The sequence below is a fragment of the Kryptolebias marmoratus genome, linkage group LG6 (assembly GCF_001649575.2).
Source record: "Kryptolebias marmoratus isolate JLee-2015 linkage group LG6, ASM164957v2, whole genome shotgun sequence".
Taxonomy (NCBI): domain Eukaryota; kingdom Metazoa; phylum Chordata; class Actinopteri; order Cyprinodontiformes; family Rivulidae; genus Kryptolebias; species Kryptolebias marmoratus.
The window spans coordinates 7,871,498-7,888,346 of NC_051435.1; the positions used below are offsets into that span (position 1 = coordinate 7,871,498).

Below are 16,849 nucleotides of genomic sequence, written 5' to 3' on the forward strand. Positions count from 1 at the left end.
TGCAATGTGTAGTGTAACCCTTAAATTATTTATTTATTTTATTTTTTGAAGTGCTGGAGATGTTGTGAGACTTAAACTAAAAATCCTCAGCAAATAATAATACACTCTCAAAACACCTTTTTAAAATGTGCCTTTTAATCAGAGACAAAAAATATGTTTAAAATTGTTAGTGTACCCATTTAGATAGAAGTCTGTTTCTGTTTTTATTGTTTTTTTTTATTACTATTATTAACTAAATACAGCCAGAAATTTAAAACCACCAAATAAAACTGAATTAAAACGGTAGGTTACACATGTTGAGAATAACAAATGTACTCCAGTTAAGGGACTCATTATTGGGCCTCCTGACTAGAAATCATGGGACTTTATCTTCTCCTGCATCTTCAGTGTGGACTATATCTCAAACTGTGCAGTGTGTTGGTCCTTAAGGGTTTACAAACAAATGATGCTACTATAGAAGTCATTTAATTTATCCCTGAATATGTATTTTTTGAAGGTGGAATCTATCTTTAATAATAACAGACCTGACATACACTGTACGAAGAAAAAAGTGAGGGAGAAAAAGGGTGTACACCTAAACCCTGAGATGTGGGAGATGTAGAAAAGTCAAATGACTAATATTATATAACAAGTAAAATATGTGTGTGCCTGTGGTTGATTCATGACATGTTTGCAACTTATTTTGCTAATAATGCAATGCATTTCAATTTATCAAGAATCCAGCATTCATGCTGATTTTTGCGACACTTTCCATCTTTCTACCTATTAATAACTGCATGCGTGCTGATGTGTCACTCAGCACAGCATTAGCATGGTAAGTAAATGCAGATCCCAGCTGCAGCCAGTAACCTTTCAGGAGCCATTTACATGTAAATCGATGGATTAATTGGCTAAAGCTCATTACCAGTGAGGTCTCATCAATACCATACAGCTCAATTACCCCTGGCATTGAGCTGTAATCCCCACCTGACCCCCCCCCGCTGAAACATGCAAACAACCTATGCTACATAAAGTTGCTGATTGAGAACACACAATTTGCACAATTTATTTTATTAGCAAATTTTATTACAGCTGTTTATTTTCTAAACAAATGTTATGTGTGCACTTTTTCACCCTTCCTTTCAGTCTTCTTGCTGAACACAAAGACGACAAATACAATCCCATTTTACTGTCACAAATGCTATAATTTATTCATTGTTTAGTATTCATTATATTCAAATCAGTTTGCTTTCCTGACAGTTACATGTTTAGAGAGTCTCTAAAACTGCATTTACTGGAAGATGACAATAAAACAGACACATCAATACAGCTGGTTGAATCAACAGCAATTCATAACCAGCTGAAGAGCAGCGAGGGTCTTGGATTAATCAGTGAGATTCCTGCAGCATGTCTCCAAGCTTTGCACTTCACCATCACCTCCAGGTGCTGAAATTGAACCCTAGCAAAAGACTAGCAGAGCGGAAGAAATGGAAAAAATTGCTCTGTTGTATCGAAGGGCGTGGGCCATGCTTCCTTCACCTTGACAAATGTCTGCTGCCATCCATTTGAGCAGACAGAGGTGGAGGGAAATGAATAAGCAAAGGTGAGAAATCTGTGGATGATGAGTACAGTAATATTGTTGGACACTGCTGTCTGCCATTTTGCTCAAGTAATCTTCCTACTTCTTCTAACCCTCTATGCTATTTGTGGATGAATATGTGAGTGTGTGTAATTTGCAAGAAAGGTCAGTGCTCATCTCTGAAGCATCCCTCAACCTTTAAAGGTTGGATCCTTTGTCCTGGTGTAAATGACACTTCATTCAAGCCCTCATAGGAGGAGAGGCTGAGACAAAGACAGATAAAGAGGCCTCTAGTTTGAGGGAAGAAGCAGTTTTGGCAGGACAAATGCTTGTTGGCACAAAGTCTGCCATTGATGAATGCTGACCTGAGGGGCTAAGATGACGGGGACAGCTACAAATACTAAGCTGCGATGGTAAGAAAACAATGAAAAAAATGTTATCACAGCTTACAACTTAAGTATGATATCAATTAGTAGAAGTGCAACATAATATACACATGGATGTAAATTATATTTGTTAACTATTGTTTTGATAAGGTAAGATCACTTTAAAAAGTTTGTATTACTATAGTAAAGGCCATATGTATACATATAAGCTTCCAGGGGGCTGTTTTATGTAACTGGAGAATGAAAAACACACACACCCTGGCTGTGCAAAGTGCTTTTCTTCTTTCTTTTGTTCTTATTAAACAATAAAAAAGGAAGAGAAATAGCAAGGAGGAAATAGTATGTATGAAGCCGTAGCGTTCTAAAAATATTCTAGCTTCAGTCCCTCAGAACAAACTTTTTTTTCAGGTTGAAGTATTTATATTCCTAAACAGCCAGCCAACATATAGCCAACAACACATGCACACAAAAAATAGTTTAAACAACCAAAACCTGTTACAATTGTGGCCAAAACCGCTCATTAGAAATCATTGTTAAATCTGATTTGTTTACGTATTTTAGTGACATTTGTTTTTGTGAGTCACAATACTGCACTATTGCCATAAAGTTGTGGGATGTCACAAGAACATTCAGAAGTATTTAATGTAACATGTTTGCAACAACACATTGGAATTTTATTTGTTATGTTGCTTCAAAGTAAGTGTATAAGGTTTCAAGCATTATTACGTTTCTGCAATGCATTTGTTTTGATAAAATTTAAATACTCAGTGAAATATCTTATTTTAGTAATATACTTCTTAACAGATTTTTTTTGATAAAGTATAGTCATGTGGAAGATGTTCAACAGATGTTGTGAAACACTTTTGGATATCTATTGCTGTGTAAGAGTGCAATAAAGTAGCATCAGTTACAGTAACAATATTAAGATCTTATAAATGAAATGTCACAGTAATAATATTGTCAGGGCATACTGTTTGTAGGTTTGAAAAGATGTAAAATTGTATATGAAAGTAATATTTTGTTTATTTATTTATTTATATGTATTTAGTTTGTTAGTTAGTCATTTAGTTATACATTTAGTCATTTATTCAGTTGTTATATCTATTTTGTGGGGGGAAATTGGTTGTGCAAGTTGAATAACAAAGGATTTCCTATCTAGATTGCTTGAGATTGTCAGTAAAGAACAAAATGACAAACACCAAGATGGGAAAGATCCATGCATGCACAGAGCTGCGGGACTTGGAGGTAGTCTTACGTGGCAGTCTCCACACTTGGCTGCACTGGGAATGTACGATTGTATTTGCTGTGCGGGGACAGCTAAAGGGCTGATCACTGAGGCCTGACTGCCTTTAATAAGCACACACAAACTGACACACTCATATGCGTGCATCACAGTAGAACATTTTTCACACGCAAACAACCCACTCCTCTCTTGCAGATGCGAGCATTCATACATACTTGCACACACATACACCGGAGGGCGAGTCATTCCATCTGACATCATTTTAAAGTTAACCACCATTGATGAAGGTAAAATGTCACCACTTGGCTCCTTGTGGGTGAATAGAGATCACTTGAATAAGCTATGTATGAATGCAGAGACCTTTTACTGTCAACTGTAGCAGCAGGAAGAATCAAGGACACATGGAGTATAAGTCTATGGATCATTTTAGAAAGACAAGATGTAATCCATAATATCTGTGACCACAGTAGACAAGAAAGCTGGAAGAAGTTGGTTAAGGTCATGTGCATTCACATAAGAAATCTAGATTTAAGTTGGACAGATATACTTTTTAATTACATTAAAGTTAAAAAATGTAAAAAGTAATCTATTACCATTTTACTGCTTTATGCAAATTATCTCCATAGCAGACCTTACTAAGTAATTGTAATGTAATTTGTTGGTATCAATCAAATTACACTTTTCCCCAAGTATTTTAAGCCTAAAGGTTAGGCTAGTTTTTTTTTTTTTTTTTTTTATCTCATAATTTTAAAGTTCTCTTTCTGAGCAACATCAAATCTAGCTTTAAAGTTCTGTTGAATTTAGATCCAGTTTCTTATAAAAGGCTCTGTGGCATCATCCGTTTGGTAAAAGATGATGTCTGACTTATTGTTGACTTTATAACCATGTCAGTAAATCAGATAATGCTACAAGAATGCTTACTCATCTTTGAAACACACTGAATCTTATGCAGATAGTCTTTTGAAGGTTCATCATTGATTGTGCAAAACACACATTAGTCAATAGACAGGAGGCAGAGTACACCCAGGACTGGTCGCCAGTCCATCATAGAGCAAACAGAGAGCAAAACCAGCAACCTCGTACGCACACACCCATACCTTAAGCCAGTTTAGAGTGGCCAGTTAACCCAACACGCATGATTTTGAACTGAAAGAAAAAACTGGAGTACCCAGCGAAACCCTACACCTACACAGGGAGAGCGTGGAAACACCCCACAGAAAAGCCCTAGCCAAAATTTGAACCCAGGACCTTTATGGTGTGTGGCAACAGTGTTAAGCACTACACTGCACTGCATGTTGCCAAGAAATGCATGTTAGAATTGTCAACCTCACCATTTTCTTGAGCTTCTTCAATGTTTTGGTGAAAGTTGATGCTGCTGACTAGGTGTAGACAAGTAACCATATCAATAAGCCACATTTGAAAACAGACCTTATTATCTAAAAATCAATGTGTAAAAATATTTTCAGTTTAAAATAAAAAAAAAAAGGTTCAAAAAGAAAATAAATTCACTTCAATCGATCACAGAATTTGATTGCAGAGGCTTTCTGTGTGTGTTTTATTAAGAAATGCTTCCTGCTGTAGTAAGCACTTTGTCACCCTTCCCTCTCCCCACCTTATTTCTGGTTCACTAACGACCTTTATATATTGAAAGACGTGCTTCTAACACTTATGTCATGCCCCCATTCTCTTTTTCGCTCTGTCTCATCCTTGTGTACGTAAGTGAATAAAGATCCCAGAGGAGCCTCACCTCTTACAAACCTGATTAAAATGGAAGACACAAACAATATGAACACAAAGGTTACTACAGCAAGGTCGACAACAAAAGCCAACACAGGGACTAGGAAATAAACACATTAAAAAATAAAGTAAGCAAGAGAAGCCCACAATTTTAATATGACAAGAAATAATTTCATGAGTGAAAAATGAAATGAAATAAAATGAAATAAAATTAATTTTTGTATTAAAAAAAACTTGTCATCGAAAAAATATGTGATGACAGATGTCTAATGTGTTAAAACATCAGTGGGAACTGTTGATATAGTAACACTGCACTGCAGAATTACCACTAGGGGGAAAAATGCAGTGTTTGTGAAAATAGACAAGTTGTCATGCACCAACATCTGTGATGCAGCAGCACGACAAGATCAGACAGCTGCTCTAACATTTTTTTTTTAAATCTGTGTTTTTTTATTAGACTGAGAATTCTTTTGTAACTGAACTCAGCTGTACGTTGAGGTGATTCTTCTGACAACTATTCACAGTGGTACTATTCATGTTGAGGATGTGAGTTTTGATTAATTGGGACACTTTACATCAGCCCCTAGATGTGCCTGAGGTTGCAGCTGGGGGTAACTGACACATCTCCAGCACAGTAGACATTTCTCAACATTCTGTAAGTTCACAGTACAGTACAAGCCTTTAATTAATACTGTAGCTCTTGAATATCTACGCTGTATAGGCACGCCAGTTGTGTTAGAATTAAGTTTAGGGTGTGGCTGCATTCAAGTGGGTTTATGTGCAGTCACTTCATTTAAAAGAACAAATCAAAAATCTACATAATCCACAAACAATAGAAGGCTGTTTAGTGAAACACAAGCACAAAGGCCAAAAGTTTACTACAATCGGGCCTTTGTTTCAGCACTGTCAGAACAAAATTAGAGGCCCAACAGCGAGCAAAGATTTTGAGTTTGTGCTTCAGTCCTATTCTGCCCTGAAAGGAGCTTTAAAGACCATTAATCCTGCTTTACCTGAGAGCTGGGTGTGGCTAAGGTGATTAAACAGCAGCCTTTACCAGTCTGACTCTTTCTCTTAGCTGCTGCTTCCAGCATAGGTGAACCAGGTTGCTAGGTGGTTTTTGCCACTGTGGTATTTTTTTAATATAATTTTACATACATGTTTAATCATACACCACTGATGTTTACATTCTTATTTTTACCTCTGCCAAGGAGGCTATGTTTTCAGTCGTGTTGGTTTGTTTATTTAATTATTTGTCAATTTGTAAGATAACTTTAATGTATAAATTTTGAGGATTTTTTTAGAAAATGTTGGGGTTGACACAAGAAACAATTGATTAAAAATATTAAAAATAACTTGATTCAGATCAAACTATGTTTAATGATGTCATGGCTTTGGCAGAGGTTTGTGCCCTCCGAGTGCTTCTAGTTCCATTTTGGTTTATTTGAGTTATTAAAACACTACAGTGTGCAGGCTCCTTATTTGTTGCTAACCCTGAACCAGGCTGGTAACAAATAGGATCAAGTCCGAGATGATCCTCAAAAGGATCTTGTGATCAGATTTTCTATCCAATAACAAAAAATGTGTGGTACACAACAAATGAGTTTTCATCAAGTTTGTCTGTGTTTTAAATGCACTTGACCGCACAAATAGTTTTATCATGCTTTATTTGAAATGTTTGTAAAGATTCAGGTTTACTTTTTTATGGTTTATGGCAAATTAGTTGGTGGGGTCAATGTACTAGCTTTAACAGCTTGATAAAGTAGCACCAAAAACAATAAAACAAACTGTAGGAGTAACTGGTTTTATCTTGCTATTTTGTTAAGGCCAACGGAAAAGAAGGAAGAAGGAAAAGAGAGAAATGAATAGATTTAAAGACTATGTGGAGTAATTAAAAAAATAAAAATTAGTATATTATTATAAAGTATTTTCTACCTAAGTCTATAGCGCAATGACAGACATATTTTTTTGGGCTCCTGTCCTTCTTTGTCATCTCTCCAGCTTGCTCCCTCTCATTTATCAGAAATGACAAAGTAACTCTTGTGTTCTACTCCACCACTTCCCTCTCCTGTTAAATGACAAGTGTATCCAAACATTCACTGTACGTCAAGTAAGATGTTTCTTGCTGTGTTCATCCTTCTGTCCTTGTCTGTCTCTTGACACACATATTCAAGAGCTCCGTCTAACTAGAAAACCTGCTGACACACTGCATTCACACACATTGTATGTGCACACGCACTAAACTTGAGTGTAAAGAAACCACTGCAGAGTTGTTTGGTCAGCTATCAAGGGCTCTCCGATAAATAAACAACCGATGTATCCAACCCCTCATTAGTGTGAAGGTATGGTTCAGGTTTTGTGCATTTGAGTATGTTTCTGTGTGTTTATGTGTGTGAGTGGGGGGTTGAGTTAAGTAGAATTCCTCAGCCTGTGGTTACCAACAGCTTTGATGTCCCAACAGCACCAGGGCCCCGGGGTGACAGGCTTACCCACTGCCCCCGGCCTGCATTGGAAGGTCCACAAAGAGAAAAGCAAACAGGCAATAATAGCCAGAATGAACCAACCTTTTCTGCATCCCTGGCTGCAGCTTCCTTTGCTTTGCATGCCAGAAACACACTCTCACACTTGATTCACACAAAAAAATCAACTAACACGGACTACTCTGTGGGTGCAGAGACGAAGAAGCAGACACTGATTTGAAAAGAAATAAAATAGTTTTACATTAAATGCATTGCATGTATTTATCTCATTTTTCGTGATGCAGAAGAAGCTAAGCATAAAAATGTGCACTTATACAAATGTGTCTGGGCCATACAGTCTAAGCAGATAGGACTATTGCTGAGTTTCTTTGTTTAGTGAGCAATTTGCACATTTAGATTGGAGCTAAATATAGTCTCTAATTAGCACTATATTCATGCCCTCTCATTTTGTCACTATTTCTGCAGTTTTCTTCCTCCCCTAATGGACAAATACCCCCCTGCTGTTGGCGTGGCGTAAGAGTAAATATGACTGTTGGAGAATTCTCAACATGATTTAATTAACTGCTTTTTTATATTAGGAAAATCTATTTAAAACTCTGGGCTAAAATCAGAGTTAAAAATAAAACTTTGGCCAGTGGACAGTACCATGCAAGTTGTCTATGTGATTAATTTTCGTTTTTAATGCCAAACACACTAAACATTGTAGAACAACTGAAAATTGCTTGGGCTGTTTGTCACTGTCTTTGAATGAGTGCAAAGTTATTCATACTTGCCTATTAGATAGGAAAACTCTGTGTGGGAAAAAAAAAAAAAAACTTTTTCAAATGACATATAAGCCTTTAGTTAACCCAATTCCAGCTGAAAGATTTGTCAAAGCTTACACGGCCCTAACCCTAAGCATGGAATAACTAAATTTTGTCAGTTTCAGTCCAAAGTCAAGGTGACACAACCAGGACACACACACAGCAGATAAATATCTGGCTGCAGCCTTCAGTTGATGTTATCCTGTTGGCTGATAGGCCAATGTCAGTGTCAGTAAGCTGAATATCAACCCAAACAGATATTAGGCTGATATATCTGAGAATTCCTAAAAAGGTCAAGTTATGGCAGAAATAATGACTCAGTTGGGAGAAAAAATTACACCCACATATCAACTTGATAAGAAAATGCATTTAAACATGTCAAACAGTGTTTAATATGTTGCAGTATATCAACTAAATTATGCCAAGCACATTTTAATCTTTCATTGCATTTTTGACCTAGCCTCAGCCTCAACATATTTGCTTTCCTTGTAAATCAAAAAGATAAACTATAACGATGTGTGGGGCCAATGTACTTAGAGAAAATAAGTTTACAGAGTCATGGAAGGGAAACAAACTTAGACATAAATTTACTGGAAAAATGGATAAATATTCCCTGATGGTTAAGAGATAAAATAAAAATAATAAATAAAATATGGAAAAATAAATTTTGAAGACACACATCCAAACTAATCAAAGCAGTCAGACTCAGTAAAAACAAATGTGGATGGAGTGACAATGCAGCCTTGTTTCATTCTGCTACATCTTCATGTGTGGGCAATATTATTTATTTAGAAACGTGTCGACTTATGAGGTTATTCTAGTACCGTAAAGTAAATAATATTTTTTGTTTTCCCCTGACAAACATATTTGCAATGCTACACTACAAATAATTCTAATAATGATGAAAATTGAAGGCCAGCATTCATTGAAGGAATATTATCTGCCACCTTAAGTGCCAGAATTTTAAACTAAAATCATCTTATAATGAGAAGGGGTGAAGTTATTGCCAGTTTCATCAACTGTTGGAAATGACTTTATGCTACAACTCATTTGATAATGTGAGATATGTTAAATGTTAAAGATGACTCAGCTACAATGCCATAAGACTTTAGTCCAGTAAAGGTAAATCGGACTACTAATTTGGTTAATAGCACACCAAATTTTATCTCAGCATCTGTAAAACTGACTGAGTTATAACCATTTTTGTGTTTACTAAGGCTGCTTGGCTGTGGCAGCTATCTTAATTTGAACGGACTCCAAATGTTAATCAGTTGTAGATGTACATCTAACCAGTGCCATTCGAGAGTTTCATTCAAATCTGTCCAGTGGTTTGTGCAATATTTTACCAACACAACAGACAAACAAACACACGTGCACACAGACACAGGCAAAACCTTCACCTATGACAATAAGTGATTATAATATTAATAGGAAAAGAAGTGAGAGACTGACTTGAAACAAATGGTGTGCTTGTTCAGAGAATATGAAACCATGCAGTAAGAATCTTAACCAGTCCAACCAGCATCCAGTCTAACTTTAGACATATGCTAATGCCTCAAGTATGAACTCCCATCCAAAAAAAAGAGAAAAAGAAATCCTCAAGAGTTGCCTGAAAAGTGTGTGAAAACTTTCCTGGCTTGAGTGTTTGGTTCTCTTTGTTTAGAGAAAGCGGTTGTGTTTCATTCATTTTGATTTACATAAGCATATGTGACTGTGATTTCAGGGGGGGACACGGGTGCAGTTTTGAAATTGGCAAACAGTATCATGTTAATGTCATGATTCAAGAACTTTCACACTGTAGCACTCAATGTAGGGCTTGTCTTTTATTTCCAGCTTCTCATCTCCTTTTCAGGTCCAAGGAGGCTAAATGCCAGGGAGTGCACAGCCAAAGGGCTGCAGCAGCAAAAGCCTCTACTCTAAACTAAACTGACAACAGAAGAGATGAGGAGACTTAGGCAACAGAATAGCAGTGTTTTAACAGAGCCATGTAATGTGTAATGCTCAGATCACACAAACACAAAGGGTAGATTTCACCGATCTGACAGCCTAATCTTGATTTTAAAAATATGGGCTGGAAATCCAAGACACTCAACCAGGAAGAGTGGGATCATTTAACAACAGCTATCCAACAGTAACAGTCTACTGTACTGCTCGTCTTGTGTAAGTGCAACCAGCTACAGTGTATAACGCAAGGCACTGATAAGAAAAGGAACAAAAGCCCAGAGGATGCATTGAACTGGATACAAAAGGTTAACAACACACACACGTACCTATACTCTATTGTATGTAAACACATATTTAAATGCAGACAGGAAAAAAAGCGGATATGATGTGTATTGGTTCAATGTAGCTCTAAAAATAGTTACTGCAATCACTGCAATTCATAGGGGAAAGACAGACAGCACCACTGCTGTGTGTGTGTGTGTATTTCAAAGTGTTTGTAAGTGTGTGTAGAGCTGACTTTTTTTGAGAGAGAGAGCCTGGTGGTTATATAATGTCCAACAAAAACAAACAGAGTCCTTTCAATGGACAGGAGGAGAGCCAACAGCTCCATGCATTCACAGCACTCAACCATAACAATATGACAGGAAAATATACAACAAACCATGAACACAAAGAAATATGTGTAATGAAAACCATAAGAAAATAGTCTGCATGGGTGCAGGTTTTCTGTACTGATACTTAAAGTATTTAATAATTTTTATTATGTGTGCTCCACTTTAAATCTCTAAGAAAACACACTAAGTAGAGCAGTAATAAAACACTAATAAATACTAATTGCTTTAAAAAGTTAGTTTGAGTTAAATACTTTTCAGCCACTAATTACTTGTTCTAAACTAAAATCACAAAACTGACAAGACATGGTGGTTCGACCTGCTTATGTAGAGACAAACTCATAACCCTAATGACATTACAAGAGACTATTTAATTTACTGTGGGCACACGTAGTATTACTGAACAAAACTTTTCTTATTTAATCAAAAGCTAAACTTAATCAGTTTGGACTGTCTAAGTTTATGACTGTTCAAGATGATGAAAGCTCGCGTGACAATGTATAATATGAGTTCAGATAACTGCTTGAAAGCGAAGCAGTTCTGTGCATGAGGGCAGCAGCTAAATCACTTAAGCTTGAGGGTGAAGAGTGATATAAAACATTTGACATGAGATGGACTGAGTGCTTTGAACCAGCAGCCAAGAGCATCAGCCCCTGAGATGAGCAGAGAGCCTGGGTCGAGGGAAAAGGAGTAATCTACAGAGAAAAAGCACTTTCCTGTGATTGGTGCAGTGATCAAAGACAACTTGTTTTAGACTCTCTCTAATCAACATATCAATAACAAAATCAATCTTCATTTTCAAGAAACTTTTAGAAATTCATTTAAAATGTAGTGTTTCAGATTCTTGTCTCAGCAGCAAACCAGAGGCATTCATAGGATGTCTTTAAAAATAAACTAAAGGAAAAAAAAGAACGTGCTTTCAAACTTAGTAACTGGTTTTTACAGAAGCCACTGAAATCACAGTTGATTAATCAATTCACTGACTGACTGATACTCTCAATATAGGGATTGTAAATATCGCTTTTTAACTATTTTATTTATTTATTTTTATTATTAATAATATAGTATTACATATTCTTTAAAAATTAGTGTCTAAATAATTAAAGATTATGCATATTGTTACAAAATAACTGGCGATTTGCATTCACGAAGAACAGGCAACAGAAAAAAAAAACATCTAAATGTTTGCTAGTCTGAAAAGACTTTTTATTCAAACAATTGTTTTGTCTACAGAGCCAGCCTGTCTTTATTCCTCCACTTAGAATGGGATAAAAGAAAGTAATCCAGACAAGTAAAGCCGAGACAAGTTGAGGCATATGTGATTGTCTGAGTATAAAGATTTATTCTGTAGTGTAATGAGCAGTTTGGTTCTGGCAAGTTTCAGGATTGTGTGTCTTGATGAATCCAGCAAAGAATGTAAACCTGCGTCTCTCCTCACTATACAACAGAACAGCTGCTTGCACACACACACACACACTCACATATGCATACACGCCCACGCCCATACACACACTTTTGACAAACAGGCAGCCGTTTGCTGTTTTAGGATCAAATTAGAGTTGCTGGAATTTCACACATGATGTTAGATAGGAGTCAGTTCACCTGCTTCAGTCTGTTGTAATGACAGATGAAAGACTGACTTAGCAAGATTAAATCTCGCCTCACATTTGTGTGGAAAGGCTATAGGCAGCTCACAAAACATACAGTAATCCAGACGTTGACTGAAGTTGCTACACACGTTGTACAGATTTAAAAACTCCATATCAACTCACAGAGTTTCTCTGCCTGACAAATAAACCTGACAACACTGCCTATTCTGATAAGGATGAAATCAGTGACACGTTTCCAAGAATACATCTGCACACAAAAAAACACTCACACAAAGGCACCCTAAACATGCCATGCCATTGCTTTAGCCAACAAAATCCATATGTTCTTTTAATAGAGCCACAAATAAAATTATCTATGTTTTCACCAGCCTTTCTGCCCATACACAGACACACATTTGCAAGCCATAAATAAAATGACAATCTAATACTCCAGTGTATTTTATAAAAAGCCCTTGAACACACTTAGGTGTATAAACAAAGGCAACTGTTCTCACATGCCCACAGACACGAACAAACTCATCCTCTGAGAACAAATACTTTGTAAAAACAAACAAAAAGAACGTCACAAAATGAGTGTTTACAAAAACTTTTTTCAAGATTTTAATAAAACTGCAATTGTAAGTTAAAAAAAATCATTTACTTATGGGATGGATGAGGTAGCTTTTGGGGACCAAGATGTGTTCACTTGAAGGTCTGTGTCATGTAAATACTTGAGAAACCATCACCTAAACATCTGTTTCCATCACTTTAAGCTGTCTGTAGTCTTGTAAATATGTTTTCATCTTCTTATGCCATCGGTGTGTATGGTGACCTAACCCCATTCAGCCATCTATCTGTTAACACAGAGGGCCTGGAGAGCAAGCGTCACGATGGGGCCCCTGACGGCTGCGTACGGGGGCTGGGGGGCCTGTTGGTGCAGCTGTCCCACTCCATGGAAACATAAGACCTTATTAGAGTCCATTAGACCACTCTGAAACTAATAAGAGATTGTCAAATACATCCAAACATTCACACAATTTGCAGAGAGGCAGGAAGTGACTGGAAGGTGATAGGAGAGGTATGTAAGTGTGTGTGTGTCTGTGGGAGTAGGGTGGGGTGGTGTTGATTAGAGAGATCTGTTGTATCTGCCAATTTTTCTGCATAACACCATCTTATAACAGCTTTTTTTTATTATTTGGGGGGAGGGGTCTCAAATTGTCAGCGATCAAATAAATTATCAATCTGTTTTAGTCTTTTTTTTTTTTTTCATTAACATCACTGAAAGAAATTGTGACATGACACAGATATGGCATTTCAAACTATATGAATGAATTACCTATATTTCCTTATATTTGTTATATATATATATTTTATTTTCATGATCATATTTTATTTCATCTGACAGCTTCAACTGAAATTGACCTCACTTTGGGGCAGTGAGCTAGGCTTGTCTGGAGTCCAGAGTTCCAGAAAAAGAGCCTCCCCTGGCCCTGACAGCAGGGGCTTGACCTGTTAGACTGCCTTTGATCTTTAATTAACTCTGAGCATGCCTCTGGAGAGGAGAGAGTTGATGAACAAGGGACCATTTGGGACAAGCTACAATAACTGGGAAAGCTAAACGGTAAATTCTTGGTTCTGAACCTCGACACATTTTAACTTTAAAGCCACTGTGGGAAATCAGCAGAGCAGAGGTGGTGTTGTCAAATGGATCCTGTGTCTGGCTGTTTCAGCTGAGGGCAACTCACTGAAACCAAGAACTGAGGAACCCACATGGAGCCGTGTGGAACACAGCCACCTTCCACAACAAAGACAATATGAGGTCCTGTAGTGCTTATACTGGAACATTTTTTTCTTTACTGCTATTTGGCCCTTTTGTTCAGTCAAATAACAAAAACAAACAAGTAAAACATTAAGTAAGCAAATATCTTTAATAAATAAATTAATAAATACATATTTGGATTTAGTGAAAACTTCTACAATTGACACCATATTCTGTATGAAAGTCCATCACACTGAGTATAAAATGAATATTGCCAATCTATCATTATAGAAGTTTTGTAGTTTAAAAAAATTGGGGAAAATCGCTCAACTATTACAGCTATTTTGGCATTTTTGTTTAGTCCTAAAACCAAGTTGAAACAACAGAAATCAATCCCTTTTAAAGCATATGTGCAGATTGTGCAGCGGGCGGGATGGTCATGATGACCAGACAATGAAAGCAGCCATCTCAAATGACTACCCACTTGTGCTTTCAACAGCACCCACAATCATCACCACAAGTATTTCATTATTCACCACCCACTCCGACCCACTCTTTTATCTGACCCATCAATGTAGTTCTGGCTAGGATCTTCCCAAAGCTGATGAAGTGTCACTGATTACTGCTGAATTACTGTTTGCTGCACACTTGGGTGCAGGAGCTGGATATCACATCATTCACGTATGTGGACCTACATCGACAACACCGGACAACCTATCCAAAGACACCCTGAGATTGTTGGATTTGTTTGAAAGTCCCATGTACAGAATGCACAGAAACACACACATAATATACACACAGAGATTAGGTGTTTGACATTAAAGTTCTTAAGCTGACAGATATGAAGTGTGAGAGTCTTCACATCAAACAATGCATTTCTGCAACCTTGGAGAATGTTTGATTTGGCTATAGACTCCAAAAGAGAATAGATGAAAAGGGGGCATAAAATAAATGTAGACAACATGCAGAATTAACAGATGACAAACCAAATCTGGTGGTAAATTTGATAAACAAAAAAAAGTATGATTGAAACAAAAGGGACTTACTTTGGCAGGTGCTGCTCCTCTCTTCATATCCTGGGTTGCACAGACACTTCCCAATAGGTACGAGCCATTCTCCATCTGTGCTACAGAACATTCGTGGAGGTTCCTCCTCTTTAGAATGATTGACACATGAACCTTTGACCTCCACCAAGGACTGTGAGTCCATGGGAACTGTATCAGGAAACGAGGCCAGATTTTTCACAGTATATGGGCACTTTTTAAAGTAAACCCTAACTGAAACTAAAGCTACACAAGCACCAACATCCTGGAATGCCAGGTAGAAGCCCTTCTTGGCCAAGGGGCCCACCTCGCGCACCTCAGTATTGAGCTTGAGGATGCGATCTCCAAGGTCTGTTTGGGTAAAACTCTCATCAGCAGCAATAGTGTCAATCTTGAGGAACTGATGCTCTCTGAAATGACTTCCTTGGTCATCATCGCTCTCCAGGTAGAGAAGGTTGAAGGTCTCTTTACAAGTGCCCAGGACCAATGGGATGGAGTTGCAATCTCTCAGAGTGAACTTGAGCTCTACATAGATCTTCCTTGCTGACTGTCGAGGGATCCAGTTTGTGCGAAGCCAGTTGTTCTGGCTGTACTCCATCACATTGCAGACCTGGAAGGTCCTAATTGGAGTGTAGTGCTCATCCACCCCGCTGATTTCCTCCCACTGGAAAAGATGAAAAGAAGGAGAGGTCGAAAGGAGAAACAGAGGGAGACAAGGAGGAAAAAAAGACCAGAGATATAAAGAAGTAAACATGAAGGGAAGGGGGTTAGAAGACTCACAAATGAGATGTTGGAAATAAAAAAAAGTAATGAGAAATTGTTGTGAAATATAAAGTAAACACATGAGGGTGTAAGTCACAATGAAAACAGACAAAAACAAAAGCAATGAGATTCATAGAATGTTGAAGAGAAGTAGGGATTTGGAATTGGAAAAGGAGAAATAAGAGGAAAGAAAGGAGGGACAGGAGGGGAAAAATAAAGTTATCTCCACCCAGTAAGCATTCAGAGATAAATTATTTAGATCCAGATTCACTCTTGCTGAATACTAAGCATCTAATAAACACTTTAAGGGTGAAAAATCACACTACCAGATCTTTTGTAAATTACTCCAATTAATTAAAAGCAAATTTGCTGCCATAGCCAAGTTTTCTCAATTAGAATGCTGTGAAAATATCTCTAAGAAAACCCATGAAGTGTGATTTCCTATTTAAATCATGAAATTTGTGTGAAGCTGCTTAATTAATGTTAAATATTAACAAAAATCTCATAGTGTTTCTTTTCCACCCTTTTACTAACATGATCTTTTATTCTCTCTAAAAGTGAGGACTTTCAAGCTGTAGTCTTGGTTATTTACATCACAGTACTACTTCTACTGAAAGGAAACGTGCTGAATCCACTATGAAACAAAAGAAGCTACGACGTATAGACAGATGTGAGTGTATACCAGGAACGTTCGTGTCTATCTTACATTTTCCCTCCACTGGGAGAAAGCAAAAAGAGAGGAGAGGAAAAAAACAGAGCGGAGTCATTTCTTTTGAATTCAACACGATGGGAAGATTCAAAGATCATGCTCTTTGGTTTTGGTGTCTAGACAAATCAACACTGAATCACAGCAATGAGAAATGGAAAATCACCTGTAACAGTGGTTAAAATGGCAGAATGCATGTAAATGTTTAGGTGAAGGCTTTGTTTATCTTTC

At 37.2% G+C, this 16,849-nt stretch overlaps 1 protein-coding gene across 6 annotated transcripts in view; it reads right to left on the reverse strand.

Moving 5' to 3' along the window:
- epha3 (eph receptor A3) overlaps positions 1-16,849 on the reverse strand; it is a 90,626-nt gene that overhangs the window by 56,568 nt on the left and 17,209 nt on the right. For 4 of the 6 annotated variants that reach the window (XM_017423855.3, XM_017423860.3, XM_017423859.3 and 1 more), the window contains exons 3-4: positions 16,619-16,630; positions 15,154-15,814 (exon numbers count right to left, since the gene is read on the reverse strand). In XM_017423855.3, the coding sequence (XP_017279344.1) occupies positions 15,154-15,814; positions 16,619-16,630 (673 nt within the window). The remainder of the gene's footprint in view (positions 1-15,153; positions 15,815-16,618; positions 16,631-16,849) is intronic. The other 2 variants (XM_017423858.3, XM_037976043.1) reach the window with 1 other exon arrangement.